A 26,866-nucleotide genomic window follows, 5' to 3' on the forward strand; every position below is an offset into this window, starting at 1 on the left:
CCGGAAGGCCGTCCACGGCTGGACCAGGATGTGCCTCGCGTGCCAGCGCGCGAAGGTGCACGGGCATACCCAGGCCCCATTGGCCCCGTTTACGGTGCCGGCACGTAGGTTCGACCACGTGCACGTGGACCTGGTGGGACCTCTGCCCCCCTCGCGGGGTTTCACCCATGTACTTACCATGGTGGACCGCACCACCCGGTGGCCGGAGGCCGTGCCTTTGGCGGCGACCACGGCGGCAGACGTCGCACAGGCGTTCATCGCCACCTGGGTCGCCCGGTTCGGCGCCCCCTCAGACATCTCGTCCGACCGCGCCCCCTGTTCACCTCGGAGCTCTGGGCCGTGGTCGCGCGGGGGCTCGGGGTCCAGCTGCACCGAACCATGGCCTACCACCCCCAGGCCAACGGCCTGTGCGAGCGGTTTGACCGCTCGTTGAAGGCCGCGCTCTGGGCCACCCTCCGCGACGGTGGCTGGGTCGACAGGCTCCCCTGGGTCCTGCTGGGCCTCTGGACGGCGCCCAAGGACGACCTGCGCGCCTCCGCGGTGGAGTTGGTTTTTGGGCAACCGCTGCGGGTGCCGAGCGAGTTCCTCCCCGACCCCACGGCACCATGGTCCGCGGCGCAGGAGCGTTCTGCGCTGCAGGAGACTGCCCGGAGGTTCGCCCCGGTGCCGACGGCGCACCACGGGCACCCTCCTACACACGTCGCCCCGGAGCTTCGCACCGCGGAGTACGTCTTCGTCCGGCACGACGCCCACCGGACACCACTGCGGCCCCCGTACGACGGGCCTTTCCACGTGCTGGAGACCGGGGTGAAACATTTCACCCTGGACATCGGCGGCACTCCTGACCAGGTCTCCATAGACCGCCTCAAGCCGGCCCACCTCGACGTGGACCACCCACCGCCGGTGGCTCGGCCCCCGCGTCGGCACCGCAGGCACGCCGCCCCCCGGTCCGGCACCCATCCCGGGTACAGCCGGGGGCATCCCACCTGGCATCCCTGCACGCCGCCGGTCACCAGAGGGCGCTTCGGCCGGGTCATCCGTTTGCCCCGTAAACTGGCCCTCCAGGTGCGCGGGAATTCTGGGGGAGCGCGTGTGGCGGACACGGAAGCTCACTGGCGTGGTGACATCATTCCGCGCACCAAGTGGGCGGCGGCCACGCCGAGGGGTAGGCGTGGCCTCAGGATATACACCTGGCGCGCAGCCCAGAGCGCGCCAGTGCTACAGTGACCTCTTTGAATAAAGAACATTAATCTTACCGCATTGTCCGCTTCCTCCTTGGTAGCAAGTCGCGCGCGTAGCACCGCGCACTTCAACGTAGAGTTTGTGCGGAGAAAACGAATTCCTATGGCCCCTATTCCTATCCTAAAATGAAATCCTATTCCTTGGGATTATATCTTATTATAATAGAGCAAACGTCTGTGGTGATGTTTGTTTGTATGTTTATTTGTGACCAAAACTTATTCTTCTTCTTCTTCAAATAAAATTAACACCCAAAACACAGTCCGTGAACTTTTAATTCCGCACTGTTGGAATATACATTTTGACCCTTTAGACTGCTGAGACCCCTCAGACCTTTGATGACCCTTTAAGTCCCACAAGACCCTTAAGATCATTGTTACATATTTATGTGAATGAATGTGAATTACCATGCAGGTCTTTGCTTCCGGGTGTAGTATATTAAGTTGTTGGGTAGTTGTTGTGGTTGGAGGGTCAGGAGCCCTTCTGAAAGAGTGGCAGGAAACGGAAGTGGCCGGAAACGGAAGTGACCGGAAAGAGAGGAGAAAAAAACACGAGGGAAAGAAGGAGGTTTCTTCTTCCTCGCCCCGCTCCGACAAAAGGTGGAAGCGACCTTGCGCTGCGGGGAAAACGCGCCGTTTCGAACGTCTGGCGAGAGGAGTTACCTGGGAGGTAAATACCTTTTGACACGTCCAGTCACCGTGAGTTCGTGCACGAAACCAAGCGTCCGGGACAGGTTGCCCCGTCTACAAAGACGCGTACGGGTCCGCACGTTGGGCCTCGCTCGCGTCGGAAGCCGCGCTGGGTTTTTGCCCATCTACAAGGACGCGTAAGGGTCGCACTTGGGGCCTCGCGCACGTTGGACGCCGCGCTGGGTTTGCCCCGTGGCTTGGCAAGGAGGTGCGCTGCAGCCGCGGCCCCAGTACGAGACTGCACGTTGGGAGCACGTCCGCCCGGGGTTCGTCCAACCGCCCGTGTGCGGAGAGGAGAGACATTGACCACGGAGGGAGTCAGGAGTGGGGCTCACGTGAGGAATGTATAAGATTAAGATGGCCATCTTAGAGTTTGTGTAGATGCGTTCACATGGTTGTAATATTGATTGTGCCTGGTTGTGTATTGTTGATTGCTCGGGGAAAATCTCCGTGGTTGTGTCTTTGAAAGTGTTTGGTATCATTACCATTGGAAATATATACTTGCACATCAGTTGTCTCCTGGGTGAAATTCCTATGGATTGCGTGGCGAATGCGCCTATATAAGACTATTTGCTGGCGAAGGTCCTCTCACGGTCCGGGGGCCACCGAGACCTGTTTTGCACTGAGGGGACCACGTAACAGAATTGGGGGCTCGTCCAAATTACGATTTGCGGTTTCGCAATTGGGTCTACGTCCGGGATCTAAAAGTGTATAAAATAATAAAATAATAATATTTTTGGTAATTAAAATTTATTAATTAATTATTAATTGGTAATATTTTTTTTTTTGAGAAATTGGGGAAAGTCTTGGGGTGAAGGTTAACAGGTGTTAACGATAGGCACCATGGCGTTTGTGGCACAGAACTTTGGGGTAACCCCGAGTGAGGCACAGTTCCGAGCGTTGCTAAAGTCGGATCTCTTGAAATTGGCCAAACATTTTAACTTGGAGGTCCGAACTAATTTGAGGAAGGCAGAGTTGCAGGCCACGGTGATACAATCTATGGTGGGATTAGGAACATGGGACGAGTTAGCCTGGGAGTGGCTACCCGAAGAACCAGAAGACGTGGAGCTCCGGAAACTGGAGTTGCAATTACGGAGCCAGGAACGGATCAAAGAAGAAGAAAGGAAAGCAGAAAAGGAAAGAGCAGAAGAAGAAAGGAAAGCAGAAAAGGAAAGAGCAGAAGAAGAAAGGAAAGCAGAAAAGGAAAGAGCAGAAGAAGAAAGGAAAGCAGAAAAGGAAAGAGCAGAAGAAGAAAGGAAAGCAGAAAAGGAAAGAGCAGAAGAAGAAAGGAAAGCAGAGGAGAGGAGAGAAGAGAAACAAGCAGAAGAAAGGATGAAAACAAGGGAACTCGAAGCAGAGGAGAGAAAAGCGGAAAGGGAATTAAAGGAACGTGACATGGAGCTTCAGCGGGAAATCAAGTTCAAGGAGCTGGAGTTAATGAGAGAACGGGGAGAGGCACCACCCTTGCTGACGGGGTCGACACCTAACCAGAAAACCTGGGATGTGGGCAGACATGTGAGGCTGGTTCCACCGTTCAGTGAAAAGGAAGTCGCGAAATTCTTCCCACACTTTGAGAAAGTGGCTCGACAATTAAACTGGCCGGAGGAGGCCTGGACCATACTCGTACAAAGTGTGCTGGTGGGGAAAGCTCAGGAAATTTATTCGGCGCTACCAATGGACCAATGTGCAGATTATGAGGTACTGAAGAAGCACATCCTCAAGGCCTATGAGTTGGTTCCGGAAGCTTACAGGCAAAAATTCAGGAATGCCAGGAAGAGGGAGAGTGAGACCCATGTGGAGTTTGCCAGAGTGAAAGAAAACATGTTTGATCGGTGGTGTGAGTCAAAAGGAGTCGGGAAAGACTTCGAGACATTGCGGGACTTGATCCTGGTGGAGGAATTCCAGCAGTGTGTCCACGAGGACATCAAAGTGTACCTGCAGGAAAAGAAGGTACCAAAGTTGTGGGACGCAGCCACCATGGCAGATGATTATGCCTTAACCCACCGAATAGGGGTCCACGAACCTAACTCCTCGCCTAGATCTCCGCAGGGGAGGTGGGGAACAGCAGGTGCGGAGAACGACCATACATGGCGGCGGCCTCGAGATGATTATGGGGACAACTATGATACCCCACCGGTTCGAAATCAGAGGGATGCGGGCCCAAGACAAACTTATAGTTCGGGGGGCCCGAGGCAGACCCCGAGTTTTTCCTCCGGGCCTACTTGCGCGTTTTGCAAAAAACCTGGACACTTGATGTCCAGTTGTTACCTCATGAAAAGGGACAACCCAGAGCGGAGTCCGACTATTACAACTCCGAATGCGATGGCTAGCGTAAGAAATCGCCATCAAGAGGGTTACCAACCATTTATTTCCGAGGGGTTTGTGTCACTGGATGGAGCCTCGACTAACCGGAGACCGGTTAGGATATTGAGAGACACAGGGGCCCATCAATCGTTAATGCTTGAAGGCATTTTGCCATGGTCCGAGGAGACGGCAACGGGGGATAGTGTTCGTTTACAGGGGATCGGGGGCGGTGTTAGTGCTCCCCTTCAGGTCATCCAGTTGGAGTCCGATTTGGTGTCAGGACCGGTCACCGTCGGTTTACAAGCCACGTTTCCTGTAGAGGGTGTATCTGTGGTTCTCGGGAATGATTTGGCCGGGGGTCAAGTTTATGGTAACCTGAGGGTTGATAAAGAGCCCAGCAGGGAAAATAACACCACCCCAGCTCGGGATGGTGACAAAAGTGCCAAGTTATTTGTAGGGGGACTGAACTTCAAAACAGAGGAAGAAGTTCTGACCTCTGTCTTCAACAGATATGGGCCGCTGGTGGAAGTGCGGTTGGTAAGAGACTGGGAAACGCAACAGTCAAGAGGGTTCGGCTTTGTCACGTTTGCCAGCACAAAAGACGCCAGAGAGGCAGAGAAGAATTGGAATGGCAAGGATTTGGAGGGTCGGACCATAACAGTAGGGAAGGCATTTCGTAGGCGTCGAGAGGTCTACAGGAGAGGACAACTGGGCGGTAGTTTTGGTGGTGGCCGCAGTCAATATTATTATGGAGGCTCCCTGAGTTACGGCCGCTCCCGAAGGAAGAATTGGCAAAGTAGTGGCCGAGAAGAAGACCGGTATTCAGGGGACTACAGGGACCAGTGGTCCCACCCTAATTATTAGGGACGTTCTGAGAAGTTGAAGCACTGAAGGCGGCGGAGCCGCCGAGCCAAGATTCCTACACGAATTAACCGTGAACGCCGTTCCTAAAGGCGTCCATGTAGTGAACTTTCCTGCACGGACTAACCGTGAACTCCACGTTCCTCAAGGCGCCCATGTAGAGAACTTTCCTGCACGGACTAACCGTGAACTCCGCGTTCCTAAAGGCATCCATGTAGTGAATACTCGGCTTGGCCTCCCGGAAAAGTGCTATCGAGTGGCTTAACTGGCTTTATTTTTAAGTGATAACTGTGCCCGGGGGGAACTGATAATGTGGGGGGGTTGAGTTATTTGGGTTTGTTTCTTCAAATTGGCCGGCAAAGAAAGTTTTCGCTGGGTTCAAACTTTCTTTCTTGAAGGGGGGGAGTGTTACATATTTATGTGAATGAATGTGAATTACCATGCAGGTCTTTGCTTCCGGGTGTAGTATATTAAGTTGTTGGGTAGTTGTTGTGGTTGGAGGGTCAGGAGCCCTTCTGAAAGAGTGGCAGGAAACGGAAGTGGCCGGAAACGGAAGTGACCGGAAAGAGAGGAGAAAAAAACACGAGGGAAAGAAGGAGGTTTCTTCTTCCTCGCCCCGCTCCGACAAAAGGTGGAAGCGACCTTGCGCTGCGGGGAAAACGCGCCGTTTCGAACGTCTGGCGAGAGGAGTTACCTGGGAGGTAAATACCTTTTGACACGTCCAGTCACCGTGAGTTCGTGCACGAAACCAAGCGTCCGGGACAGGTTGCCCCGTCTACAAAGACGCGTACGGGTCCGCACGTTGGGCCTCGCTCGCGTCGGAAGCCGCGCTGGGTTTTTGCCCATCTACAAGGACGCGTAAGGGTCGCACTTGGGGCCTCGCGCACGTTGGACGCCGCGCTGGGTTTGCCCCGTGGCTTGGCAAGGAGGTGCGCTGCAGCCGCGGCCCCAGTACGAGACTGCACGTTGGGAGCACGTCCGCCCGGGGTTCGTCCAACCGCCCGTGTGCGGAGAGGAGAGACATTGACCACGGAGGGAGTCAGGAGTGGGGCTCACGTGAGGAATGTATAAGATTAAGATGGCCATCTTAGAGTTTGTGTAGATGCGTTCACATGGTTGTAATATTGATTGTGCCTGGTTGTGTATTGTTGATTGCTCGGGGAAAATCTCCGTGGTTGTGTCTTTGAAAGTGTTTGGTATCATTACCATTGGAAATATATACTTGCACATCAGTTGTCTCCTGGGTGAAATTCCTATGGATTGCGTGGCGAATGCGCCTATATAAGACTATTTGCTGGCGAAGGTCCTCTCACGGTCCGGGGGCCACCGAGACCTGTTTTGCACTGAGGGGACCACGTAACAATCATGAAGACCCCTGAAGACCAAAAATAGTCTTAGAGACTGCAAAGACCAAAATACCACGAAGACCCTGAAGACCCAAATTACCCCAAAGACCCAAAACACACAAAATAGCCCAAAGACACAAAAATACCCTGAAAACCCAAATGGCCCCAAAGACCCAAAATACCCTGAAAACCCAAATGGCCCCAAAGACCCAAAACACCGTGACAACCCAAAACACCCCGAAGACCCAAAACACCCTTAAAGGCCCAGATGATCCAAAAGACCCTGAAGAACCAAAATAACATGAAGAACCAAAAGACCCTGAAGAATCAAAAGACCCTGAAGAACCAAAAGACCCTGAAGACTCAAAAGACCCAAAAGACACCGAAGACCCAAAACACCTCAAAGACCCAAAACACCTCAAAGACCCAAAACACTCTGAAGACACAAAATACACCAAAGACCCTTAAAGACCCAGAGGAACCAAAAGACTTCAGACCCAAAAGCCCCTGAAGACCCCGAAGACCCAAAACACTCCAACGACTCATAATACCCTTAAAGGCTCAGAAGATCCAAAAGACCCTGAAGACCCAAATAGTCCCGAAGACCCAAAAGACACTTAAAGACCCAAAATACCCCAAAGGCCCAAAATACCGAAAAGACCCTGAAGACCCTTAAAGACCCCCAAAATACAACAAATACTGAAAAGACCCTTAAAGATGCAGAAGACCCCAAAAAACCCTGAAGACCCTTAACGACCCAAAATCCAAAAGATGCTTAAAGACTCCAAAGAACCAAAATACCCCAAAGATCCTTAAAGACCCAGAGGAACCAAAAGACCCCGAAGACCCCAAATACCCCAAAGGCCCAAAAGTACCTGAAGACCCAATTTTGGCCACTCTCCTCCACCATCCCCCCCTCCCCCCATCACCATCCACCCCATCCTCCCTCCACCATTGCCCCTTTCCCTCCACAATCCCCAATCCACCATCACCACCACTAACCCCCACTCACAATTCCCACCATCCCTCATTCCCTGAGAAAGCACACATGATCAAAGATGCCTATCCCTCTGAAACGACGTGTGGTGAAGTGTGCGGAGTACGCCGAGTCACGCTAGTTTACATTATTTACGATTCACCAGCAAGGACACGTGGAAATTCCGAGTTGTAGTAAAATCTGACTTCATGTCCTCAACCCCTTCCCCCTCCCCTGCCCAACCTCAAGTCCTCAACCCTCCGCCCCTTCCCCCCTCTCCACATCCTAAGTCTTCAAACACCTCCCCACCATGTATTCAAATGCACTTCCCACCACAAGTGCTCAACCCCTCCCTTACCCCCAAACACTCTTCAATCTCTCCCACCCCAGGTCCTCAACCACCCGGCAAATCTTCAACACCTGCCCCAGCAAGCCGCAACACCCCTCTGCCAACTCTTTGTCTCATCTCTGCCCCTCCCCCACTCCAGCTCCAGCTCTGCCACCTTCCCCCTTTCTTCTTCAAGTCCTCATCCCCACCACCCAGCACCAAGTCCTCAATCCCACTATGCAACCCCAAATTCTCAACCTTCCTCCCAACCCCAAGTCCTCAACCTCCCTCCCAATCCCAAATCCAGGCCCTCATCCTCCCTCCCAACCCCAAGTCCTCAACCTTCCTCCCAACCCCAAGGCCAAGTCCTCACCCTTCCTCCCAACCCCAAGTCCTCAACCTCCTTCCCAATCCCAAGTCCAAGCCCTCATCCTCCCTCCCAACCTCAAGTCCAAGTCCAAGCCCACGCCCAAGCCCTCAACCTGCCTCCCAACCCCAAGTCCAAGCCCTCATCCTCCCTCCCAACCCCAAGCCCTCAACCTTCCTCCCAACCCCAAGTCCAAGCCCTCAACCTCCCTCCCAATCGCAAGTCCAAGTCCTCAACCTTCCTCCCAACCCCAAGTCCTCAACCTCCCTCCATAATCCCGAGTCCTCAACCTCCCTCCATAATCCCAAGTCCTCAACCTCCGTCCCAACCCCAAATCCTCAACCCCCTCCTACCCAAAATCCCCACCCCTCCTCCCCCCAAAAACGCTCTGCTCCCGTACAGCGTGGGTGTACAAATATCTCCAAAACCATGAAACCGAGTGGCCTGAAACTTTGCATGCATAATATTTAGGGAACTCCAAAGGAGCGCATCAATGAAAACTGGATATTTGGGTCAATTTAAACATCCCTTTTTAAGATAATTTAGGTGAGGCTCTTCAGAAAAACAAAAGCACAATAAGCCTTACTATATTTACGCAAGAAAATGTGAAATTGCCAAAGTGTTAAATTTACTTTTTCTACTGTTCGAAAATTATACGGAGTGAAGAAAAGATGAAGGAATGTGCCCAAAGTGTAACTTCATTGATAAATCGAGTGCAACAAAAAATAAATAAGCAATGGGACAAGTTTGGCTGTGGAATCGATGCGATGGCTCCCACGACTCGGTCACTTCTCCGTGAGGAAATTATATTAAAGATCGAATTAAAAGAACAATTAACATGATAAGAATGAGTAAAGCAACGGGACAGGTGAACTACAAGTTCAAGAGGGGAATGGAAGATGTTTTCAGTGGCCACACAGCATTATGCTTGCTGAAATAAAGAAAGTAGTCCAGAAGACTCTCTTTAGCTTCTTCCACAAGGTCGAAAGGCCACGAGCTGATTAACCCACAACATCAACATCCTGAACTTATTTTATAACATGAACACCAACTCTATCACCAAGAAGAGCAAAGAAGAAGCCAGCATGTCCTCTCGTGGAGTTGTCAGACATGGAGGAAGGGGCAGATATCCCTGAGCCTCTGTCTGACTATAATTATCAACATCATGCATCCCCACAACACGGAAGGATGACCGAGAGGTATCTCCAACACTCCCTCCAACCTGTTTTTCCTGGGTCCAAACCCCAACCCAACTCTAATCTGTCATCACGGTGTTTCACAGGCAGATTAATCAATATGCGTGCCATCCCTCAGATGGACGTTAACTGCACGTCACATCTGCAGGAATTAGTTGGTGGACATTAAAGATTTCTTCGTGGTATCCTTCGCAAAGAGTAGAGGAGCTATCCCCGGAATCCTGGCCAAATTTGAAAATGTTCTCTCTCAATCTCTCTACCCACCCCTCTCTATCTCTTTCTCTCTCCCCCCCCCCCCCCCCACCCTCTCTCTCTTTCTCTCCCCCCCCCCACCCTCTCTCTCTTTCTCTCCCCCCCCCCACCCTCTCTCTTTTCCCATCCCTCTCTCTCTCTTCCCCACCCTCTCTCTTTTCCCATCCCTCTCTATCTCTCTTTCTCCACCCCTACCTCTCTCTCTCTTTCCCCACCCATCTCTCTTTCCCCACCCCTCTTTTAGTATTCCCGTCAGCGAAGCGACGGGTCAGTGATATTTGCCAGTTAATAATAAACTGAAACAATTACCTGATATTGTGCATGTTGCAATAAGTTTGATATATAAATGGTAGGTATCCTTCGTGTAAAGGAATATTGAGACGATAATCCCATGGTAAATTGGTCTTGAGAGGATGAACGAGGAAATATATAATGAAGCAACATCCATGGAACATATGAAGCTAAAGTTCTGGACACAATGTTTTCGAAACACAAACTGATGTCGGGCAGAGTCCCGAAGCTCAAATGAAAATGCCTACCTGCACCTGTTAAAACCCACAGGTAAATGGAGTAGGAAATATTACAAAGTATCAGCTTGTATATAATGTAATGTATATAATGCTATGCTAATTGCCGGACTGGTAAGATGGCCAAGCGGCCCAAGCCTAACGGTACGTACACTCACCTGGAAGCTGTCTCATCTGGGTTCGAATCCCTACAAACTGTCATCCCGGTGTTTTAGAGGTAAGGTGATTCATCAGTTTGTGCCGTCCCTCGGATGGACGTTAAACCGGACGTCCTGTCTACCAATGTATGGTACATCAGAATGAGAATGGTTATTCCCACTTAATACATAAACACAGCACATTGCTGGCAGGTGAAAATTAGCTGGTGGGTGGAAGGAACGACAGCATCTCATTATAAATAGAATACAAACAATTCTTACCTTTGTAATTGTATACACATACACACGCACAAGGTATCATCATAGGAACTGGACCCGATGGTTATGGTCTTTTCATTTTCAATTTTATATAAACACAATTCAACTTAAACTAGAAAGAGCAATCAAAGACTGCAGACCCTCGCCAGGACGTGTTTTGTACTTGTCGAATTATGACGTCATAATGGAGGCACCTATGACATCATCATTAACATATTTTATTCCCCATGGAGAGTTCTTTACAATGAGCCATGTTTCAATTTTTTCTATTCAGCGCTTTCGGAGATAAGAGGTGCAAAGGTTTTCCAAGATGGCGGCCGAGCCACGTGACCTATGACGTCATAATTATCATTAAAAAATTCGACAGGTGGAGTTGCACCTATGGTGAAAATTTCCTGTCAATCAGACCAACGGTTGCAGAGAAAATCATATTTATTCTGTGCGGACAGACAGACAGACGGACGGACTCAAATGCAATACCCTCTCCTCTGGCGAGGGTAAATATGGCACAAGAAATAAACCCTGCTTTTACCTGCTGAGAAACTCCATTTATTTGATTCCTCCAACACACGTACCAAATTGAGCTGCCTGGATATCCCAGAGCAATGGACCCCAACCTATGGCCCGTGGGAAACATGATGCCCATGAGCGACCCTCCGACATTTAAAACAGCCATAAGAAATTGAAAACGTTAACACTCGACAAAAGTTACCACACATGGTTAACCCCATAAAATGCGCTGGCCCTAAGTTTCATACAACCAGACTTTGTGAAGTTTGCGAAGGCTCTGCAACAAAATATTGGACGGAATGGGAGAGAGCATGATGACATACACAGGATGTCCGTAAAGTCCTTGTGCAACTTTGAACTCTCAAAACTATTGATGTGCACATGATAGAAACAAAGTTGTAAAATTTTAGTTGTAAAAAAACCGGATGTTGAACAAGTCCTCAACAATGGTGGTGTAGAATTTTTGTCAACAACTTTGCAATGGTGTAGAATTTCTTGGTTTCCGAACGACGACATTGAAATCTTTCACATATCACCTTGTACCAACAGGATGAGACTCTGCCACCAAGTTTCGAACGTGCAACGGTTCTTGAATGATGTCTTCCCAGACAAGTAGATCGGTAGACGTGGACCAATTGCTGGGCCAACTCGTTCTCCTCACCCGTCCCCGTTGAACTACATTTTCTGGGGCAATGTAAAACTGCTGCTTACTCAACAAAACCACATTGTTTGGATGCACTTAGGGCTACGATCACAAATGCAATGCATAACATTACTCAGCAGAATCTGCAGAAGAATTTAAACAAGTTGCAGAATAAAACTTTAAAGTTGTACGAGGACATGCTGGACACCCTGTATACACTATATAAAACTTTTAGAGACCTCAGCCCTAGATTTTGCTTTCCGCAGGGAGTATGATGTTACCTTTAGGGTGTTCCTTGCTGAACGTTGTGGCCCATGGGCTCGATAAGGTTGAATATCACTGGCCAAGAGGTATGCACACTCATCTGTCTAATTTGGGTTTGAATGTTGACGCAGTGATCAACTGTCACCCTGGTGTTTTGCATGAAGGGAGATGCAATAATGCGTGCACCGTCTATCACAAAGATGGTAAAATGGGTGGACCAATCTGCCAGCACTGGATGTAAGACCCCATGGTGTGTCGTGAAGAGGAGGTGAGCTATCACTGCCATCCTGAACAAACCTCCAAATGCCTACAGACTATGTCCTACAGAAGAGTAGGACATGCACACCACCCAGGATAACCGTTGCCAAGAGACTGCTTCAGCAGCACGGACGCGTTGTAAAGAGCATGGTGCATTGATGACCATGTTCCACAATGCACCTGTAAAACTGACTCGTTCCAGCTGTTATGATACCATGATGTTCAGATGCAACAACTATATATGTATATATAGTTTAAAAGAAAAATAAAAAGATTGATGAAGATCAACAATAAAAAGAAACAAAATTCATTTTCCCATCCTTTTCTCTTAAACTGGTGCAGTGCCTATCTCTTCCCTTTCAAAGCTCAGAGAATAAAATGTTTACTGCAAGTTTGCATAAACTTATGATAAGTGTACACACCCAAAATATTCAGTTTTTAACATGAACCAAACTCCAAACAACCCTGGTTACTCATGGAAAAACAGAGTTGCTTCAGGCATTTCAATAGTGGGGTTATGGGTAGAGATTAAAATAAAATGAGCTGTTCAAGTTTACAAGTCAAACGATTGCTTAAGACGAATATCAAATGAAAAGAAAACAGTCTAGCACATTCGACTCCAAGCAAGATACTTGCTCCATCCTGCTTTCTCCTCATTCGCTCTTGGCCAGTCGGCCCGTCCTTGGATTCTGGGATTTTCAACATTACTTTCCATCACAGCAACTGACTAGTGCAGTTGTTTAGCAGAGTAGAGCCATGTAGCAAAAAAATAAATCGCAAAACGTGCACCTCTACTACACGCCAACTAATCATTTCATGCCCGGATAAAGGAATTTTGTCTGGGTGTTGGCTTAACGGTTAGGGTGCTGGCTTGGGATCCTATAGGGTCCTGAGTTCGAATTCTGGCCGGCCGTTGAATTAGCACTAGGTGGGGTTCACTCAGCCTGTCATCCTTCTGAGGTCGGCCAAATGAGTACCAGCTTGCTGGGAATTTCACATCTGGTGTGGAGTAGTGACCCCTAAGATTATAGCTTACAGATAGATTGCATGCATGTGCTTTCTATCACCAACGGCCGCCAGAAGCAGCTAGGGTATGAATAATAATAATAATAATAATAAAGGAATTTTAGGCTTCCTAAAATTAATACTGATAACGCTGGTGTGCTGATTCAGAGAACAGCATAGAAAAACCTACGACTACAGTATTTGGGTAATTTGGGGAAAACAAACCCCACTACTGAGGTATTGCTCTCCATAAACTTCCTCAAGCGTAGCAATACCAAGTCTAGCGATTTTGTTTGATCAGTAAAAAGAAGACCCCCCCTCCCCCTAAACAAATAACAAACTACAACATCACTTGGTAGAGTGCATACCTCCTCCAGGTTGAACAGTTTAGCTTTCATACCCACTGATAGGCCGGATCTGCATCTGGACGTTAACCAAAATTAACAGCTTGTTCTTGTCACAGACCCAACTCATCCACCAGGTTTCGCCCGAATCCATCCGCAACTTTGAGATATCGTGCTATATATTGTTTTTGGCTCGATCTCTCAATAGTGAAGAATCACTTTTTTTAAATTCTAGTATCCGCATCCACATCTTCACCAAAATCGAATCAATTTGTCCTCGACTCACACCCAACCTCTCCACCAAGTTTCGTCCAAATCCATCCATAACTCTGAGACATCCTGCTCACAGACAAACAGGGGTGAAAACAGAACCTCCGTCAACCTTCAGAGGCACAGGTAAAGATGTGCAGGCAAACACAATGCTTGATAGTTTGCATTCCACACATGGAACGTCTTGCATTCTGTATTTATGTAAACAAAGACAACATGTTAAATTTACACAAGTTCAATTCGCAAAAAGAAATATATATCAGAGCAAGAGAATACCTGCAGCAGCAACAGCAACGTCAACGGCAAAGAAAGCAGGTAAAGCCCAACATTCAAACAGCAGATCGACATTCAAAGTGTGACCTAGATTCAAAGCATGCAACACCTAGTTGTCATAGCGATTCACAGAACACTTACGGAGATCGAGTGGTGATGCCAGTGGAAAGGTTTTTGGTTCAAGAAAAAGTATCAGGTCTGACTGTAATGCCGACCATTGTCATGCATTCTATTCAGTGGCTATTTCATTCTTTCCCACAAATCCTATTATTAAAAAATTGTATTTTGGTAAATGTGCAAAATTTCCCACAACTTCCTCGAACCACCCCTTATCCTCCAACCTCTGAGCAGACAAACAATAATCATTTGGGGGGGAAAAAAAAGTCAAGAAACTATGGTCCCAGGAAAATTTTCATCGCAACCTTTAATCATCTCATTAAAATGGAAATCATCTACCTTTTTTTCAACGCCAATTCAACTTGCAAAACAATTCTTCAACAATGCATGCAAAAACCATGCACATTAGAATAAGGGAGAATGCTAAACTGTATTACGAATTACGCATTAAAGATGGATCCATGCAGGGACATGCCCGTTTGTTTCACACTGATATTAAAATGGCAAATTCCAAATATCCAATAATGAGAAGCCAAGTGCCATTTGAGGCCAAAACAAAGCTTTTTCATGCTATAAACTGGAAACACCTCTACCCCTTCCATATGTCCCCAGTGCCGACCTCTCCATCTCAACAACTGCCAAATTATTTCTCTCACCATTGCCATTTCCAAGCATCAATTATAAATAATTGTGATAAATTCCAAAATGGTGTGGAAATAGACTCGTGCTTGCAGAAGTCAAAAGAAGTAAAAATTAGCTTGTCCATAACATTACAAATCCACATCGCTTTTTGGAAAACTGGAAAGAGAAACGGAGGATCAGACGGAGGTGTGAAGAGATGTTAATCAGGTGGCAACAGCCCATCAGGAAATGGCTCTTGGCTTTGAGAGTGAGCTTGTCCAAGGGGAAGAGTGTCGAGCTCGTCCACTTGTGGAGGTGGTGGATGCAACGGTGGCAGGACAACTGTGGCTCCCAGAGGTTCAGGTGGAGGAACATCTGTAACTGTAGCTGCTGCAACGAGGTTGGTGATAGACTTGCTCTTGACGCACTGGAAGTCGACGTGACGGCTTTTCCCCTCCTCCTTCTCCCAAGACATTCTGATGAATGGACGCTGTACGTAGTTGTAGATAACTTCTGGACGGCCACCCGGTCTCCTTTTTACCTTCTCTTTGTAGGTTGGATACCCTGATGATGACAATCAGAGTTTGTGGGTACAGTAAAATGCCAGACATCATCCTTCCATTCCATTAAAATTATGCAGTCAAGGTTTGCATGTAATGAAAATAAAAAACAGATGAACCTTCTAAATAGGAATATCGCCCTCATCACATTTCAGGAAGTCAATGCCACAGTGCATGTCCATTTAGTGCCTCATGTCACAGTGCATGTCCATCTAGTGCCTCATGTCACAGTGCATGTCCATCTAGTGCCTCAGGTCACAGTGCATGTCCATCTAGTGCCTCAGGTCACAGTGCATGTCCATCTAGTGCCTCGTCACAGTGCATGTCCATCTAGTGCCTCATGTCACAGTGCATGTCCATCTAGTGCCTCATGTCACAGTGCATGTCCATCTAGTGCCTCATGTCACAGTGCATGTCCATCTAGTGCCTCATGTCACAGTGCATGTCCATCTAGTGCCTCATGTCACAGTGCATGTCCATCTAGTGCCTCATGTCACAGTGCATGTCCATCTAGTGCCTCATGTCACAGTGCATGTCCATCTAGTGCCTCATGTCACAGTGCATGTCCATCTAGTGCCTCATGTCACAGTGCATGTCCATCTAGTGCCTCATGTCACAGTGCATGTCCATCTAGTGCCTCATGTCACAGTGCATGTCCATCTAGTGCCTCATGTCACAGTGGATGTCCATCTAGTGCCTCAAGTCACAGTGGATGTCCATCTCGTGCCTCACGACAAAGTACATGTCCATCTAGTGCCTCATGACACAGTACATGTCAATATAGTGCCTCATGACACAGTGCATGTCCACCTAATGCCTCATGACAATGCATGTCCATCTAGTTGCCCACGGTAAGATGCACCTTGTCCCCTTAGCACAGAATGTTTTGAAATAAAAATACCAATACAACCTCAAATGAAATGGGGAAGAAAAAGTATTACCTTCAATACCGAGTCTGATCTTCTTCAATCCTCGCTCTTTCAGAACAGCCTTTGCAACATCGCGGTTCTCTATGTACTTGAAGAATCGATAGAGTTTGGTACTATAAATTACTGGAGAAGAGAAAAGAGATGAGAGCAACACTTGAAAAATGAACACAAGCACCACTGCGATCTTCACTTGATCGATATTTTTTGCCCATTAAAATTATGATTCTTCCTCTAAGCAAAGGGGAGAAATAAATAAATAAAAAGAACCTTGTGGTCACTCGCGCTAAACTTAACTACAAAGGCATAATTTAAATAAAGAGATAAAAGGAACAACTCGATGCATAACAACAAACAAAGCAAATTAGAGAGGAGGAGAGGAACTGGAAGGTAGGTAATTTGAACAACAACACGAAGTGAATAAAGGCACATTTCAGGTTTTTTTCCCCAATGTCACTCACTCTGTGAATATTCTTCACCCATCTGCGGAGGGTACTCTTCGTCCCAGTCAACCACATCTTCATCTGTCAGCACCACAATGTGGCACTCACGGTCACCACTTTGCGCACTGGCCACCATAAGCGGCATGATCATGTCCTCAAGGTTAGACTCAAAATGTCGACGCGCACCATCATTGGACAGCTCATGCATGAGTGCGCCTGCAGCGAGGGGAAATGGCACGTCGATGTGCATAGAAACAAGACCGCAGTGTGCAGGCCAATTTCAGCCAACAATTTTACCCAACAAGAACTTAATGTGACGGACTTTGCAAAAAAATATTCCACTTCAATTAATGCATTCTGCCTCTGATTTATGTCCAAGATTTACCACATGCCTTAGATCAAGGTTTAAAAAAAAGAACAAGAAAGGATGCCAGGTATTGATCTAATACTTGCATAATGCATCAAATTTTTACGAGATGAATGAGGTTTGAGGGAAGTGGGAAATCTCAGTTGCTATATCAAGCTCACCTCAGCTGTCCAGTTCTAGGTTTAACCCCCAACTGATGCAGCATGAGCAAGGATTTCTCAATGTGAATGTCAAGGTTTCCACTAAATCTTAAAATAAAAGTTGCAGTGTCTCCTGCAATCGAGCCCGATCAGACTGTTGTCGTTAAAGGTGTAAATTGAGAGGAAAGGTCAACAGGATGGAAGAGAACGGGAGATAGGCAACGCAATAATCATGAGCTTCATTGCATGGATATAAACATCTTATTTGGGTAACAAAGGATAGAAAAGCTCCTTGGCAGTTATGGGAGAACGGGAGATGGTGATGAGCAATTCACTTGAAGGATTGGAGGGAAGAGCATGATTGGAGAATTGGATAAATAATTCCACAGGCAAAATCAAAAGGGTACAAATGATTAGAGGCAATGAAAAGAAAAGATGACCTGGAAGGGGAATGAGAAATAAGTTGGTAGATAAATAAATGCAACTAGATGGTGCTAGAGAGGGACACAGGGAAAAATAAGTAAAAGCAACAACGTACAAAAATAAAGTCATTAGAAGCTGGCGGAGCCATCAACCTGACGGCAGTAGAAAAAGGAAAAGTGGGCCCCATGCCTCGGCCTTTTGCCAAGAGATACCATGGAGTCCAAGTGCCTGGAATGCCATGACCTCCAGGTGAGCAAGGTGGTAGAGAGTGTATTCCACAAGTGGAGAAGATTCCAAACAACTGCCAACTTGTTCGGGCCAGGCCGCCCCAGCAAGTTCAGCCCGAGAGCAGACCGCAAGATGCTGAAAGAAGTCTCAAAGAACCGCAGAATGTCATCACGTGACCTACAGGTAGCTCTTGCCACTGCCACTGTTGATGTCAAAGTGCACGAGTCTACCATTAGAAAGAGGCTGCACAAATTTGATCTACATGGGAAATGTGCCAGGAGGAAACCTTTGCTGTCCAGAAAGAACATCAGGGCAAGACTAAAGTTTGCCAATGAACACCAAGGCAAAAACCAGCACTTCTGGAACAATGTGCTCTGGACAGATGAGTCAAAGCTAGAGCTATTTGGCCACAGTACCAGAAGACATGTTTGGTGAAAACCAAAGACAGCATTTGACCACAAGAACCTGATACCAACTGTAAAGCATGGTGGTGGAAATATTATGGTTTGGGGCAGCTTTGCTGCATCAGGGCCTGGGCAGCTCACCATCATATAATCCAATATGAATTCTTCATTGTACCAGAGGGTGCTTGAGGATAATGTGAGGCGATCTGTCGGAAAGTTGAAGCTCAACCGAAGGTGGACCTTGCAATATGACAATGACCCTAAACATACCAGTAAATCCATGAAGGAATGGCTGAAAAGAAAGAAATGGAGGGTTCTGGAATGGCCAAGTTAAAGCCCGGATCTAAATCCTATCGAGATGTTGTGGGGGGGATTTGAAACAAGCTGTGCATGCAAGAAACCCCTCAAACATCGCACAGCTGAAAGAATTCTGCATGGAGGAGTGGGCAAAAATTTCTCCCAGTCGATGTCAGAGACTGGGAGACAGTTATATGAAACGCCTACCTGAGGTTGTTTTTGCCAAAGGGGGCAATACCACCTATTAGAGCCAAGGGTGTACTTACATTTTCCACATGTGAAATTTGCATTTATGTTTATTTAAATTATACAATGGACTACAAAATGTAAATGTTTCATGATATTTGTTATATTATATCACCTTTATCTATCAATATTGTTGAAATGAAGATCAAATAGCTGTATGTTGAAATATGTTGAAAAAGTCCAAACTTTACATGGGGTGTACTTACTTTTTCACGTGACTGCATACACAGACTTGGCATTTAATATGGAAATTTTTTTTGTGGGGGTGAACTTACTTTTCAAGATGACTTAGAACCAAAAGTTCATTGGAATTATGTTGAAATTATTCTAGATTTTGTTAATGTGACTTTTAAAAGAAACAAAAACCACATTTGACATTTCGAAGCAAATAAATTGATCCTTGAAAGTGATGTGAACTGATATCGAAGTCAATTCACGGACAGTACTGTGTTAAACTTCTCTACGTTTTCCAGAAGTATCTCTTTATTTTGCACATTAGCCAAAAAAAAATTCAACAAAAACAAAAGCTAAATTATGACTGGGATTACGGACAGTAAAATTACAGTTCAGTACTTCGTGTAACCCCCACGAGCATTCAGGAGAGCACGTACACGTCGAGGCATGCTGTTCACGGGATTTGCCAAGGTTTGGACAGGAATCGTTTGCCATGCAGTGACAATAGCCTGCTGCAATTCACGCACAGAGGTAGGCTGCTGGTCCAAGTTGTTGATTTGACACGTTAATTCTGCCCACAAGTTCTCTGTCGGATTCATATCCGGGGACATGGCAGGCCACTCCATATGCTTTACACCACGGTCAGCAAGAAAGTGTTGGATCATGCGAGCACGATGAGGCCGTGCATTGTCATCTTGGAAGACAAAGTTTCTTCGAAAGGCTGCACGAGCAAATGGAAGCAATGTTTCTTCCAGAATGGCCCTGCACTTGAACTGGTTCAGGTTTCCATTCAGAACAACCAGGTCAGTTTTGCCCACTGCATGAAAAGCAGCCCAAACGGTCACCCCACCACCTCCAGCTTGGACTCTTGGCACTATACTATCTTCGTTGTGGGCTTCATGCACTTGTCTGCGCACTCGGACGTGGCCATCTTGACGATAGACCAGAAATCTAGACTCGTCACTGAAGGTCACGTGATTCCAGTGTCCTGGCTGCCATTGACGGTGCTCTCTGGCCCACTGCAATCGGCGCTGGCTGTGTTGTCTGGTCATGTGTGGCTTTCTCAGGGTATGCCTGGCACGATAGCCTGCTTGAACCAGTCGTTGGTTGACTAGCCTTCTGGATACAGGCACATTGGTCAGTTGCTGCCAATCAGCCCTAAGCCGATTAGCTGACTTGGTACGGCCATTGCAGACTAACCGGTGCAGCTGGCGATCATCCCTCCTTGTGGTTCTGCGTGGACGTCCTGGCCTCGGTATTGGAGTCGGGACACCCCTCTGAGCATTTCGTTTCAGGATCTTTGACACCTGACCTTGAGTGATGCCATACTGCCGAGCAATAGCACGCTGTTTCATGCCAGAATTTCGTAAAGCCACCACTCCATGGCAAACAGCATTGTCAAGTTGACGGACCATCTCCAGAGGAAGCGGCAATAACTTTTGTAGACGTGCAGCAGTTGTTTTCCACTAATACAGAACGCAACAACCCTTATATACCCGATTGTGAAGCCAATCGTCAAATGTACCTGTCCTTACATTTTGTCATGCCACCTGTGATATATCCTGTTATTGACTTCTTGCTGCGAAAGACAATCAGTGACATGGTTCTTTCAACAAAGACATCACCGAAGGGTAAAAGAAACTCACCAGATTGATATACTGAGTTCAGAAAGTAAACCCAAGTCAAGAAAAAATATATATTCCATATTAAATGCCAAGTCTGTGTATATATATATATGTGTGTGTGTGTGTGTGTGTGTGTGTGTGTGTGTGTGTGTGTGTGTGTGTGTGTGTGTATTACGTTTATGAGGTAGGTGAAGGAATCCCATCGTAAAGGACGGACTGTATAATTATTATAGCATGTGCGGTGGACGGGTAGGAGAAATCTCGATATACTTAAGTAGGGAGACTGTAGCTTAACATTGTTTATGTGTCTTCACACGAGGGGTGAAGCAGTGATAATTAGGGATTGAGGTTAATTTTCCTCAGTACGTGTGATATTCCCTTTGTGATTTTCCCTTTACGTTTTGCTGACAAGGCCGGCCATAAAAATCCCCATTAAAGAACATTTACAACCAGCGTTGGCCCTATGAACACTATCTGCAAGTAAGTCCGCCAACATGAACACGTACGGCAAAAGGCCAACCCCCAGAGGGAACGAAGGGTGTGGAAAAGCAGCACCGACAGGCCACGCCCCCATAGTAACGAGGGCCGGGGGTATCACGGCAGAGAACGAGAAGCTTCGAGAGGGAACTTGAGGAGAAAGGCGCTCGCCTTTTTAGTGTGTGCGCTTATGAGGAGAGCTTTTGGGGCAGTTTTGCAAAGTCGGAGAAGGAGGTGTTGGCGGCTGTGGTGCTCTTTGTGGGACCTGGGGGCAGCAGTTGTGCTTTCTGGCCAAGAATCGAGAGGAGGACATTTTGGCTGCCCGCTTCATGGCTCGGTGCGTTCCCGTCATTGACCGGTGCCATTTTGGGGTGCTTTGACGCGCTGGCCTTTCGTCTGCCGTTGTCACCTTGCACTGCCGACCTCACCAAAGTGCTCATTGAGACCAGATAAGTGCACTATAAAAAGGAACATTTTTTTATTTTTATCTTTCCCCTTGTCTGTTTTTTGAGTCTGCGTGTGAGGTACCTCAGTCAGAATTTTAATTTTTACCTCAACATTAATTTTGACATTTTCGTCTTTAATTTATTTTCATTAAATTATTTGTTGAATTTGCTGCCGTGTTGTTTTCATTGTGGTTTCTGTATAAACCCGTGTGCTTTCGTCAGGTAAATGCTTCATCTCCTTCAATCCGCACGCGACAAACTAACCGCCTTTTTCAGCTGCTTGCCTCAGAAGTAAAGACCATCCCGGCTATTCGTCCAAGGCTGTCTTAACTAGCTACTGACAGGACAATATATATATATATATATATATATATATATATATATATATATATATATATATATATGTGTATTAGCTCCACACCCAGGGAAATCTGTGTATGTCGGGGGAGGGGGGGGAGAGTGGGTGTGGGATCATGGAAATGTAGAAGGGTTTGATGAGGGGAAGAAGATGGGGGGGGTAGAAAGTGGAGTGGGGGAGATACCTGGTTGCCCAGGTGAACCTGAGTTTGGGGGTTGGGATGGGAAGGAGTCGTAAAGGACGGACTGTATAATTATTATACAGTCCGTCCTTGGAGGTGTTGGGGTGGGGGAAGATCAAAATGCAAAACCATCCTGGAGGAATGGACACACGTGATGCCAATTTTAGAGCCTTGTGGGTCATGGTGTGGCCGGTGTATGAGGACACACATACATACACACTCACACATGGGTAACCATTTGTTGAATAGAGCAGCTAAGTCAAAACGTGGTGAACAGTAAGAAATTGTCACCCTTGCCATCCACTGGCGATTAGCATCTCTCCTTGCAGAGGTAGCCGCTGCTGTTTCTGCAGCCCGCGCCCTTGTCATTTGCTAACGTGTACATGCACGTCGATTCAGTGTCTTGCAGTGTCTCATGCAATCGAGCCGGCTTTATGCATGTGACAGTTGAGGAGTTGCGACCGATATTAGTCATCTTCCTCCGCTACTCTGTTCTTTGGTATTCTCAGTTCGTAACTGTGTGCAATGAACCATCCAATGAACCATCGCTTCCGCTTCCGGTCTTGCCGGCGAGGTTACGTTTTTTCGCAGCTGTCCACGCTCTCCACGCTATCGAAGTTAAGTAATTGTTCCCATTTGTATTTTCGTCAAAACTGTATTTATTTTATGGTGTGTGTACCTACAGTGGGTCCCTAGGTAAATTATCGGTGTAAATCTTTCATACCTGTATAGAAAATCGTCGGTTAATTTGTGTCGCGTATTTTGAGGCCTAGTGGGCTACCGTGTCCGACCTTGAGGCTTTGTTTTTCTCTCAGCGGTCCGTCGATTGTGCTGCAATTACTTTCGTTCTCTGTTTTTGTCCCAGTCTTTCACCCCATACTTCCTTGTTTAAGATCTCAACTCAAAAAATAATAATAATAATAATAAATAATTCCCTTTTCTGTTCTTATTCGTTGTTCTTATTCGTTTATTCGTTGTTCTTATTTGTTCGTTCGTTCTTCGATCACGTGTTTCACCCCCATTTCCATTTCCCCAGATAGTTTTTACTGCTCAATTTAAAAATGTTTAAACTTTCACCTGAAGTACTGTATTCTGTCATATATTATAACACCTTTTTCTTCTTATTCTTCTTCTATAAAAAGATGCTTTCGACTTGCTCACTAAATCTATTCATTCCAAAAAAAAATTCCATCTCTTACAGTTCCTCTTTTCGACATTCCCGAAATTCTCCTAGACTCCAACCCTCCTCCAGCCTCCTCAAACGTATTTTTGACTCGAAGGTCACAAGAAACTTATTTTGCAATAAATGTTCGTTTTCCATTAATCGTACACTTTCTAAAATCCAATCTCACCCCTCCCCTCCAAATCTTCCCCATCACCCCTCCCCTCTAAAACTTCCCCATCACCCCTCCCCTCCAAATCCGCCCACTTGCCCCTCCCCTCCAAATCCTTCCCATCACCCATCCCTTTCAAATCTCCCCCCACACCCCTCCCCTCCGAGACTCTCCCTCGCCCCTCCCTTCCAAGACTCCCCTCTCACCCCTCCTCCTCAAAGCGTCCTCCCCACTTCTTCCCCCTTCCAACTTTCACATTCATCTCCCCCAACCTTCTGCCTCACTCTTCCCCCTCCACCAAATAACACCTCACTGTGCCTCACCCAATCACCATCAAACCTTTTGTCAGCCCCATCCTTCCCTTTCTCCAACAACACAACAACAACAACATGCATTTTAAAGGCCATTTTCCCTGCTAGAGCAGGGGTTAGCCTTGCGGTCCCCATGACAATCTTCTCCATTTTGCCCTATTTTCTGCATCTCTCCTTGTTAACCCCCTTGCCCGCATTTCTTCTTCCACCATCTTTAGCCAAGTCTTTCTCGGTCTTCCCCGTCCTCTGCTTCCTTCTACATTCATTTCCATCACTCTTCTCAACCAGTCACTTTCATCCTTCCTCAACACTTGACCAAACCATCTCGACCTGTTCCTCTTCACAGCATCAATCACAGGCTCTATTCCCATCATCTTTCGCAATTCATCATTTGTCTTCCTCTCTCTCAACGATACTCCACACATCCACCGAACCATTCGCATTTCCACCCTTTCCAACCTTCGTTGCTGCTCTACGTTCATTACCCATGTCTCGCTCCCATAAATCATAACACTTCTCACACATGCAGCATACACCTTTCCCTTCAGCTTCAATGACACTCCCCTCATCATCAGCACGCCACTCAGTTCCCGAAACTTCTTCCATGCACATCTCACTCGAGCAACCGTTGCCGAGTCTGATCCACCTTCTCCATTCAGCATGTCTCCGAGGTAGCAAAATGTTTTCACACCTTCCAGCTTCACGCCGTCTCCAAGATCCAACTCAACATTTCCTCCATCTGCAGCTCCCTCTGTGCACACCTTACATTTGAATGTAGCTGCCACACTGGTTAATGACCCTCTCAGACCACTACATTTTTGATGAACCCACTCAGCGCACATTGTACATTGAATGGAGTTCACTCCGACACCCTTCCTACACACAGCACAGGGCCACTTCCCAGTTCTTTCCACCTCACCACATGCTTTACCACTTGCCATCACCTTCGTCTTTCCGATATTCACCTTCAGACCTTTTGTCTCCATACATTCCTTCCACGTGTTCATCTTTTCCTTCAGTCCATCCATACTTTCCGCAATCAACACCAGATCATCTGCATACAACAACTCCCACGGTAAACCCTCCTTTACGTTCTGAGCCAGCACCTCCATCACAGCTACAAATAGTAGTGGACTTAGTACCGACCCCTGATGCACTCCCACCTTCACCTCAAACTCACCACTGTTCCCGTCCTTCGTCCTTACAGCTGTGCGCGCTCTTTTGTACATTGCCATCACTACTCTGATCAACCATTCCTCCACTCCTAACTTCCTCAATGCCCATGTCAATACTTTGCGTGGTACCCTATCGAATGCTTTCTCCAGATCAACAAACCCAAGAAACAACTTCTTCCTCTTCTCCATGTACTTCTCCTGCAACTGCCTCACAATGAAAAGCGCGTCTGTCGTTCCTCTTCCTGGCATGAATCCAAACTGCATTTCGTCGATCTTCACTTTCTTCCTTATCCTCCTCTCCAACACCCTTTCCAATACCTTCATTCCATGCTCCAATAACTTTATCGCTCGGTACGAGCCACACTCCAGAGGGTCACCTTTCCCCTTGTATGGAGGGACGAGGGTACTCAGTTCCCAATCCACTGGAATGCGGCCGTCTTTCACCACCAGATTACAGATCTCTGTCATTCTCTTCACACCCCAACTTCCTGCTGCCTTCAACATATCTCCCACAACTCCCGTCGGCCCTCCCGCTTTTCTACCCTTCATTGCTTTAATCGCTTCCTCAACTTCCTTCTCAGTTATCTTCTCTGCCGGTCCTAAAACAGGGTTACTCTCGATGTTGCCATCCCATTCATTCTCTGTATTCAACAGCATTTCCATATATCTTTTCCATCTTCCTTTAATTCCATCTGGGTCGACAACGATTTGTCCCACTTCATCCTTCAAGCAACTCACCCCCATCACATCACACCTCTCTTTCGCTATCTGCTTTGCAATCCTGAATACTGCTTTCTGACCCTCTTCCGAATCCAAGCGTTCTCCGAACATTTTCCTACATGCCTCCTGCGCCTTTGCTACCTCTTTCTTTGCAGCCTTCCTGGCTGCCTTATAACTTTCATGCTCTGCAGTTTCTGCTCCCGTACCCTTCGCCTTCTGCCACTCCTTGAACTTCTTCTTCTTCTCGTCAATCCTCTTTCCAACTTCATCATCCCACCACCATGTTTCCGAGTGCCTCGGTGGTCCTTTTGTCCATCCACATACCTCACCAACGGCCCCCAACAGACTAGCTTTCATTGACATCCAACCACTTTCAAGCTCAACCACATCATCCTCGACCCTACTCAGCCTCTCTTTTAATGTTTCCCTTGCTGTCACCTCTTTCAACCTCCACACCTTCATTCTCGGTTGGTACTTCACCCGCCGAGCTCTCCTCGCACCTTTCACCCTTACGTCGCAGACAACCAAGTGGTGCTGTGAAACAGCCTCCTCCCCCGGGATCACCTTTGTGTCCCGGAGGTGCCCCCTATCTCGCCTACGCACCATCAGGTAGTCAACGGTTGTCGTCGACCCACCTGACGTGTATGTAACAAGCTTATTATCCTCTTTCTGGAACTGAGTATTACAAATCAACAAATTGATTTATTATCCCCTTTCTCCAAGCTATTCTGAAATCTCTGACACACCTTCAACAGCTCTCCCTACCTCTTCCTCCTCTTCCACATCTTACCCTCCCCCCCCCCCCCCCTGTTCTGTATCCGATGCTTCCCCTTCCTCTTCATTAACGGTATGGACCTCAAACATCCGGAGCCTTTGCTCAAACTTGACTGATCTCTCCATACAGGTTGGTTCTGACAAACCAGACGTGATCTGCTTAACAGAAATTTTCCTCCTTCATGATGTCTCAGATTCCTTGGTATCTCTCCCAGGTTACTCCCTCCTCCGGTATGATAGACCTGAGCCTCGTCCTGGAGGTGGGGCTGCTATCTTTATAAAAAAACTCTTCCTCACTCGCCCTGCACTGCCCTCTCTCCACCTCACCTCCAAGAATACCTCTGGCTACGGCTTCCCCTTCGCTCCCACCTCTTGTTCATATGTGTGTTGTACCATCCACTAAACAGTGAAGACTCCATCTACATCTCGCTGTCTGATAATATGGACCAAC

General features: G+C 47.3%; 1 protein-coding gene across 14 annotated transcripts in view; it reads right to left on the minus strand.

The window, feature by feature from the left end:
• Positions 1-14,473: 14,473 nt before the first annotated feature.
• BTBD10 (BTB domain containing 10) overlaps positions 14,474-26,866 on the minus strand; it is a 94,742-nt gene continuing 82,349 nt past the window's right edge. For all 14 annotated transcript variants that reach the window (XM_078774040.1, XM_068114312.2, XM_078774071.1 and 11 more), the window contains 3 exons: positions 16,754-16,951; positions 16,308-16,418; positions 14,474-15,370 (listed from right to left, as the gene is read on the minus strand). In XM_078774040.1, the coding sequence (XP_078630166.1) occupies positions 15,027-15,370; positions 16,308-16,418; positions 16,754-16,951 (653 nt within the window). In that variant the 3' untranslated portion in view covers positions 14,474-15,026. The remainder of the gene's footprint in view (positions 15,371-16,307; positions 16,419-16,753; positions 16,952-26,866) is intronic.

The sequence above is a fragment of the Myxine glutinosa genome, chromosome 1 (assembly GCF_964187855.1).
Source record: "Myxine glutinosa chromosome 1, kmMyxGlut1.1, whole genome shotgun sequence".
In the NCBI taxonomy this organism is placed as follows: Eukaryota; Metazoa; Chordata; class Myxini; order Myxiniformes; family Myxinidae; genus Myxine; species Myxine glutinosa.